We start from the raw sequence: 8,766 nt of genomic DNA on the forward strand, positions 1-8,766 counted from the left end.
GTCTCCCTGTCATGGCTTTTGCGCCATCAGTACAGATGCCAACATGAGCAGCAGCTACGTTTGGCTACATACGGACCATTAGTGGAATTCCCGCGAGAGAGTAACGGTTAATGTGATTGGATGTTAGTTATTTGACTAGGCTACCTGTATTCGACATTGTGTTGTTATTTCGCTGAACACTAGATGGTTTCATTTTATTTTTGGCAGTGAAACGAGGCTACTCAGGCAACAACAAAAAAACTCGCCCAAATGTATACCCCTGTTTTAAAATATGAATGGACTGTTTGAAAACATTTTTATTTGGCGTACCCCAGACGGCATTGCAGGGGTACGCGCGATGATCAATAGGATCACTACCATTTTGAATTTGCAGAATTACTACATTGTCTAGGCCTAACAAAATGTTAAGGGGTTTCATTCTGCAATTGTTAATGTAGGTCATGTATTGTTTAGTAATGTAGGTCATTTATTGTTTAGTAATGTAGGTCATGTATTGTGTGAGATTCCTGTACCCTACGATTGGTCTAATCTGATATGTGTTCATGTCTGGCAGGGCTTGGTCACTATCCATGGAAAAAGTGGGCAAGATGTGGAGCAACCTGAGGAGCCGATGCCAGACCCTCTTCCACAGCGACAGTGCGGGACCCAGTACAGAGAACAGCGTGGTGGAAGAGGACGGTATGAACTGTGTGGCGGACCTGGGACGGGGAGGTACTTCAGGCGAGGCCCAGGCATCTCGGGCCTCCAGCCTTTCCCGAAGCCTCTTGCCGCTTCCCGGGGTTACTGGAGGGCGACGTCACAACTGTGTGTCAGACATCCCCCAGATGGTAGAGAGAACCACAGACAGAAAAGACAATGAGGAAGCGAGGGGGGTTCCTGGGGGAGTCCCTATAGGCCGGAGAGACTCGTACTCGCGCCATGCACCTTGGGGGGGCAAGAAAAAACACTCATGTTCCACTAAGACCCAGAGCTCCATGGATACAGACAGGCGGTCGGGGCGCACACGCGGTGCCGCTGGGCGAAAGGAGCGTCGCTACGGGGTCAACTCCATCCAGGAGATGGATGACTCTGGAGACGGGGGGCGTAGTCTGAGCACCCGCTCCCTGCGCCAGCGGCTTAGCGACACAGTGGGCCTGTGTCTCCCCCTTCCCCCCCGCCGCCGCTCGCTCTCCTCCTTCCAAACCCCCACCATCTCCAAGCGCAAGATCCACCTGACAGAGCTGATGCTGGAGACCTGTCCCTTCCCCCAGGGCTCGGACCTGGCCAACAAGTGGCACCTGATCAAGCAGCACACAGCGCCCGTCAGCCCGCATTCCTCCACGGCTCTGCTAGACGCCTTTGACCCGGTCCACCCCTCCCCCGAGGACGAGGAGGAGCGTCTGCGCGAACGCCGCAGGCTCAGCATTGAGGAGGGAGTGGACCCCCCACCCAACGCCCAGATCCACACCCTGGAGGCCTTGGCGCAGTGCTCCTCTCTGTACAAACTGGGACCAAAGATGGCCCCCGGCATTGCAGAGGCCTCTGGGGAGGGCACGACGGCCAGCTGCTCAGGAGGGGCGGCTGGGTCGTCGTGCTCGTCGGTGCAGGTGCTCGGAGGGGCTACAGCCCAGCTGGCTGACTGCGACTCGGAGGAGGACTCCACCACCCTTTGCCTGCAGGCCCGGAGGCCTAAGCAACGCCACACGTCCGGGGATGGCCATCTGAGCCGCAACCAGTCTGGGCCCTGGAAGGTGCACACCCAGATCGACTACATCCACTGCCTGGTACCGGACCTGCTTCAGATCACTGCGCTGCCCTGCTACTGGGGCGTGATGGACCGCTACGAGGCAGAGGCTCTGCTGGATGGCCGGCCCGAGGGCACCTTCCTGTTGCGCGACTCGGCCCAGGAGGACTACCTGTTCTCGGTCAGCTTCCGTCGCTACAACCGATCGCTGCACGCCCGCATCGAGCAGTGGAACCACAACTTCAGCTTCGACGCCCACGACCCCTGCGTGTTCCACTCGTCCACCGTCACGGGCCTACTGGAGCACTACAAGGACCCCAGTGCCTGCATGTTCTTTGAGCCGCTGCTCACGGCAGCTCTCCACCGGACCTTCCCCTTCGGCTTGCAGCACCTAGCCCGCGCTGCCATCTGCCGCCGGACCACGTACGACGGCATCGGCGCCCTGCCGCTGCCCCCGGCCCTGCAGGACTTCCTCAAGGAGTATCACTACAAACAGAAAGTGCGCGTGCGCTGGCTGGAGAGGGAGCCGCCACTCAAGGTCAAATAGAGGGCGGTATCTGGCGGCCTGTGCGCCGCGGACGGAGTTGAAACAGAAAAATCCCTGCCAATCAGGAGAGGCCATACTGAATGAACATAGCACTACTCAGTCAGGCAAGGAGGGGTAACTGGAGAAACAAGGAGTTAGGTGAAGTGAGCGATCCAAGATTCACTCTAATCTCGTTATTGTTTTAGTTATCATTTACATCACTTGGGATACATATGTATCATTATATTCAGTATAATGCTGTCTGGCAAGCACACATGTTTTTAATGTTGAACAGGTTCTGAAAGGGAGAGCACAAGCCTTCATGCTTTGTGTCCTTCTCGCCTCTTTCATTCTGTCAAGTGTCTGCCTGATCCCACAGCATGAGCTGCTTGCATGCCCCCCCTCATCCCCCCCAGTCTCTATCTAGGCCCACATGGTTAGCTAGCTATGTTGTACAGTTCACTCGTGCTTTCTATCCTTCCCTTTCCATTTTCTTGATCAAGCGACTATACTGCCTGGCGGGCATCGTTAGGCCTCAGGTGTAATGTTAATCATCGCTCTCCTGGGGGCGGGGGGTGGGGTTGCTGCAACTACAACTCCTGCTGCGAGTAAGTTAGGGCCCGTTTTGTCCTACAGACACGCACCCCGACGATTTTTTTTTAAAGGTGCTGTTTAGAGGTTCTGTCCTGTAGGTCTTCACCCCAAGGGCAACGCGGAACGTGGCCACGTCCAAGGGTGCTGCTACTACATCCTGCTTCCGTACACCTATAGGGAGCAGGGCATACTCAGGAGTGGGTGTGGTTACAGCAACTCCTGGGCTTTTTGATATCCTCACTGTGATTTCTCTAAGCATGAATCATCGGCTCCCACCACTACTGTGTTGCCACAGAAGTGCGGTTCTTATAATGGAACAATACTAACAATATTTGTCCTGGTTGTTTTCTCACGTCTGTCAGTGGCTCGAACTGGCAACAGAGCAGGCACTTTAACTTGGTCTGGTTTGTTTCTGGTACTGTGTTCTGCCTTCATGGTGTCACACTGTGCCATCCTCAGGGTTAAGTTGTTATAATTCAGGCCCATTGTTAGGTCAACAATTGAGCCCAATGGTAGAGCGAATGCCAAGAGTGTGTAAATATGTTATCAAGGCAAAGGGTGGCTACGCAAATATTAAATGTATTTAGATTAGGTTACTACATGTCGGTGACAGCCGTGCGGCCCAAGTAGGCAACGGCATGGGGATTTTGTCTTCAGTCTCAAAAACCTGTCTGGGACAGCTAAATTGTGGCCAAAATCGTGTAGTGTACACCCAGCTTAACCTAACTAAACTGACCAAGACGTTACTCAAACAACATGTATATCTCTTACATAATTCTACCCAAAAACATTGACAATTTCTCACCCAGTGGCGTATGGGCTATTTAGGTATGCGCTGATGCCACCCAGTGATAAGCAGTAGGCCTATCCAGTTTATCAAAAGCAGGGGGTGCAAAATGTTGTCCATGCCCAGCGCGCTTCACCGGTGCAGCACTCCACCAATGTTCAGTCAAAAAAGTATCCAACATAAATCGTGTAGCCAATCGTAGAAAGTGGCGTTTTCTGTAGCCTACATGGTGGAGATCAAACGTATGTCAATGGCATGAGACGGACACGTTACTCTATGCAGGTTTCTCCGATCAAATAGCCTAACCTAAATGGCGCACAATCACATGAAAAAAACGCTCGTCGACGTATGACATGTTAACAAACAACATTTCCAAAAACGGGACGAGTCAAAGTAAAATGGACAATATCTGGAAAGGAAAATCAAGCTACTCACAGCTAATGTCCGGGAGTTTCACCCCTTAGGCTAAATTGACATGATAATCAGCGATTTTCACGTTTGTATTCATCCGTTTTTTGGGATGAGCTGCATCATAGCGAAACAAGAAAGACTTCTGCATTTCCCGCTGTGTGAACACACGGATTCTCCTTGTAAATAGGCTGAGGATAACTCCCGATGAAGTTGGGGTAGCTTATTCAGAGCTTAAATAGCCCAAATAATTAGTCACAGGAATCAGGACTAATAATGCCAATGCAACTGCCTGTTTTACAAACGGTAAGCCAACCACATGGATGGGCATTCATAAAATTCCATTGCGGGCCAACATTGTAAGGGAGGGCGGCCATTTTTATTGGTCTCATCTAGGGCGGCATAATGGCCAGGAAAGGGCCTGCTTCACTTTGTCACTGCTAGCCATGTCCTATAATAACCCAGCATATTGTGAGAGCTGGCATCAGGAAGAGAAATACAACAAAGCATAACCTATGTGCCTTTCATAGAGCCTCCTGTTTGAATCCATACTTTCTGGGTCTTAAAAAAAAAAAAAAAATCTACTTTGAACTCTTGAGCCTGGCGCATGGAATACTCCAGCAGCACTTCTCATTCATGTAGTCCTTTAAATGAGTGCGAGGAGGAAAAAGAATGATGAAGAACAGGGTGACGCGTGAGCTCCGAGCTTGCTCTCTAAAGTTCATTGGTGCACATTTTGATTAAAAAAAGATATATTTTTCAATTGAACTTAATCAAGAACATTTTGCCAATCCGTTAGAATAATTAGTGGGCTTCACTTATAAAACTTTTTGGGTTTAATAGGTGTGACTAGATGTGTGGGGCATGGCAGCGTCAGGTCCTGGAGGACTTCGACACTGGACATGCTTTAGAACTGTACACCTTTAGAGACGCGCATAGCCACAGGGTCTATAAAATCTATGTAACACTTTGAAAAATTAGGAAGCCTACAGCTAACATGTATATGAAGATATTATCTGACAATGTATACTAATATAGCTCTAAACGAATTATCGCTGAGGTATCAGTGATTCTTTTTATCCTGGTTAGAAAGGCAACTCTCAAATCCCTTCTCTCTGATTTGCAGGGAAGATGTTTGTTTTAACTACCTGACACAAATCAGGTGTGTGTAGAGGGTTATCGGAGAGGAAGGACCGTGAATGATAAAATGTGGAATGAATGCGTAGGATTAGCTTATTCATGTGCATCTGTGTCTGTGACCAAAGCGCTGTTATTCAACGGTGTTGCACACAACCTGTGTTGTTGTCTAGGGCTCTTTTTAAAATGACAATACAGAATTTTATTTCAAAACAAACATTTCAATGGCAGCCAATCAAAGCTTGGGATGGATACAGCAATTCCATGGTAACCGAATTAAGATGAGACACAAGATTTTATACGAAACAAAAACTTTGATTTCAAAATTTAGCAAACCATATAACTCTCTGCACAAGGACTACTTTTAACAATTTCCGCAGAAGATGTTTCGTAGGAAGAACTGTGCAGATGCAAAGTTTGGTAACCGAATAAAACTGAGGGAGATTATACCGTAATTATGTTACCTTTCTTCATCTGCACAGTTTTTCCAGTAAATACATCGTTGTTTTTTTTTACTGTGTAAATTCTTCAAAGTAGTCATTGTGCATAGAGTTGTATGGTTTGTTAAATCAATGTTTTTTGTTCGGCATACATTTTCAAGTGAGTCTCAGCATAATTCAGTTACCGTGGAGAATTGCCCATATCCCAATAATGCCTGATTGGCTGAAGTCTACAGGACATGCGCTGTTACCAGGTAGAAACAGAGACGAGCCCCCAACGCCTCACACCTCAGTCTTGGAACTGCTTTTAATGACTAACTCATTGTTCTATAATAACAGTGTACTAATGAAAGGTCATGTGTTGTGTGGGTATCCCCACCCGCTCTCGTCTCCTAAACCTGGTCTCCTAAAAAAAATCTGAGAACTTACTACAGTGAGTCAGCAACATTTCCCCCCGCACTTTTTCAGAAAGCTTGAAGATTGCATGTTTAAATGGCCCATTTGTAAGATCTATGACCATTACTTAAGGGCTGTGGGGGACTGTTTGAAAGAAATACGTTGGCATATAAGTCACTTGCATGTGCACTTTTATGTTCTATGTACACATCGTCTCTCGATCACCCTGACATATTGTATGGGCTATCTGTTAACTCACTCTCCTGCCCACGTACGCTCGCACACACCTACTCTTTACCACCTGTCTATCATGCTACGGCCTACTGGCACCCGTGGGCGCTAATCACTGGCTAAATTTATCTCGCCGGGATCTAAATGTACCGGGTGCTAAAAGGGCCATTGTTTCCTAATGGGTGCTGTGTGACTCTTCGTCAGGGAGACAGTTTTCTCCCCCTGCCTCTCTTTCTCAGACCACATCCTCAACATCACCCTGCTAATGCTGCTGGGATAATGTGGAGGGGACTTGGGGCCTGTTGCAGTCTGCTTCCCTTTCACATGCTACTGCAGCCCCCAGCCCTGTTTGGGAGCCAGGCTAAAGTTGGCATTAAAAGAGTAGCACCCCAGTCACACAACCTACCATTGAATGCCCAGTTTCCTGCCTGTGGTAATGGGGGGGGGGGGGTACGGATTTGTTGAAGTAATGGCACTTTAATTGTGTGTGCGTTTTGTGTTTATTCGTTCGTGGTGAGGATGTGTGAATGTGGGTGTGCCAGGAGAAGATGGTGGTCCTGGAGTATTTCATTTGTGTTCATACATTATAAGCAATGTTGGAGGACATGCCGATTTCTGTTCTGTTGACCTCAGACTCACGTGTGTGTGTGTGTGTTGTGTGTGTGTGTGTGTGTTGTGTGTGTGTGTGTGTGTGTGTGTGTGTGTGTGTGTGTGTGTGTGTGTGTGTGTGTGTGTGTGTTGGTGTGTGTTGTGTGTGTGTGTGTGTGTGTGTGTGTTGTGTGTGTGTGTGTGTGGACAGAGCCACATAGAGGGGTCCGGTGGAGCGGATGTGGAGTCTGCTGTGAGGGGTGAACCCCTATGAACAATGGTTCTTTCCCCCCTATTCTCAGGCAGGCCCGCTGTCAGGCTAGTTCCAGGATCTATTCTCCACCCCCGTTTTCCCCATGGGAAATATCTGTGACCGTTACACTACTAGCACGTTTGCCGTATGGCCTGTAGAAGAAACACCCTTGGATAATTAAGAATAAATTGAAGATCATTTTTTTTTACCTGTGGTGCATAAAATGTCTGGAAACACGTGCACTAATTTTCAGCCACACACACACACACACACACACACACACACACACATTGAAATACACACTTGCCTAATACCAGGGATGTCTAAAGGACCACATTTTGCCAGCACCACCTCTGTCTGTGGCACCAGAAATGGGAAAACAAAGAAAGGTGTTTACATGTATATTCTGTATGTAAAAAAAATAAAAATATATATATATATAATTAAAAAAAGATGCCGTGAATTTACTATTTTGAAAAACTATATCAGTGGTAGAAAGACACTATTAGCTGCACTATAAAATGTTTGTGGAAAGAAACCACTGGGTCTTGTTATAAATCTGAGACAGGCAGGTCATATCACCAGCTGTCCATGTTTGACCACATCATGACCCCTGGCTTGGATCTAGTACGGGATGTCCCTGGTACGGCTCATCCTTTCAGCTCTTAGAGGAAAAATACAATTTTATTCTCATCTTACCCCCTATTTTTTAGGAAAGCTGGGTAAAAATGCTATATGCAAATGGTAAAAAAAAGAATGATGTATGACTAAAGTTTATTATTTTTCATTCTTCTCCCTAATATGCAATGGAGTGTACTGTAACAATGGTTGCAATCCTCTGTCACTTTAATGCTGTATGTGCACATTGGTTGCTGTGTGGATGTGGGTGCCATGGCGATGGTGACTAATGGTTGTCATTCTAAAGCACCATTGTGTTCTCAGACTGCCTTATTCATTCTGACCAATCACAAGAGTCCTCTGAAATCTGGGGCCACCACCACAGGCTTACCAAACTTGGGTCAGACGAATATCGCTGTTCCATTTTCCCTTTTTTCTTTTCTTTTCTCAGTTTTTTTTTTTTTTACTGCTGTCAGGAAGGATTTGGAGAGTGTAAATTACGTAATCATGTTCACGTTTCAGTCTTTGTTGTTCTGTGTATCTGCTTCACCATTCAGACAGTTGTTTCTTTCCAGTATAACCTGTTCATTTTTAAAGAACCATATGATGCGACACTTGTAGTTGTCACTTGGTGCTTGGCTTATGCTTCATTGTCTTAATATTCCAAATAAAACTGTTAAGTGTAATCCAAAATGGTGCTTTGGTCTCTCGTCCTTTTTATCTCGTTCTCACTGTGCTGCATTTTCTTACCTCTCACCATTCGATCTACCTTAAAGGGATAATTCACAATTAGACAATTAATTGTAGTCTAGTCAAGTAGTCTAGTCAAGTTTACCTTAACTTAAATGAGGGTATGCAGGATTTGGTTTGGGGAGTCTATTGGACTTGAGTTTGCCTAGCTAGCGACACAGGGTTCAGTAGGAGTATTTGGAGCCAGTCTACTCTGTTTAGCCGGAGAGCACTGCGTGTATCGCCCCCTTCTCTGTATTCTATCCCTGCTCCCACCCCTTCCTTCCCCGGGACTGGCTGCTGATCTTTTCTGGTCCGACCCTCCCAGGGCTAGCC

General features: G+C 47.3%; 1 protein-coding gene across 1 annotated transcript in view; it reads left to right on the forward strand.

Annotated features, from left to right (window-relative positions):
* LOC112080760 (suppressor of cytokine signaling 5-like) overlaps positions 1-6,891 on the forward strand; it is a 30,545-nt gene extending 23,654 nt beyond the window's left edge. The window contains exon 2 of the mRNA XM_024146665.2: positions 554-6,891. Coding sequence (XP_024002433.1) covers positions 570-2,270 — 1,701 coding nt within the window. The 5' untranslated portion in view covers positions 554-569 and the 3' untranslated portion in view covers positions 2,271-6,891. The remainder of the gene's footprint in view (positions 1-553) is intronic.
* The last annotated feature ends 1,875 nt before the right edge of the window (positions 6,892-8,766 follow it).

The sequence above is a fragment of the Salvelinus sp. IW2-2015 genome, unplaced genomic scaffold (assembly GCF_002910315.2).
Source record: "Salvelinus sp. IW2-2015 unplaced genomic scaffold, ASM291031v2 Un_scaffold16475, whole genome shotgun sequence".
Lineage (NCBI taxonomy): Eukaryota > Metazoa > Chordata > Actinopteri > Salmoniformes > Salmonidae > Salvelinus > Salvelinus sp. IW2-2015.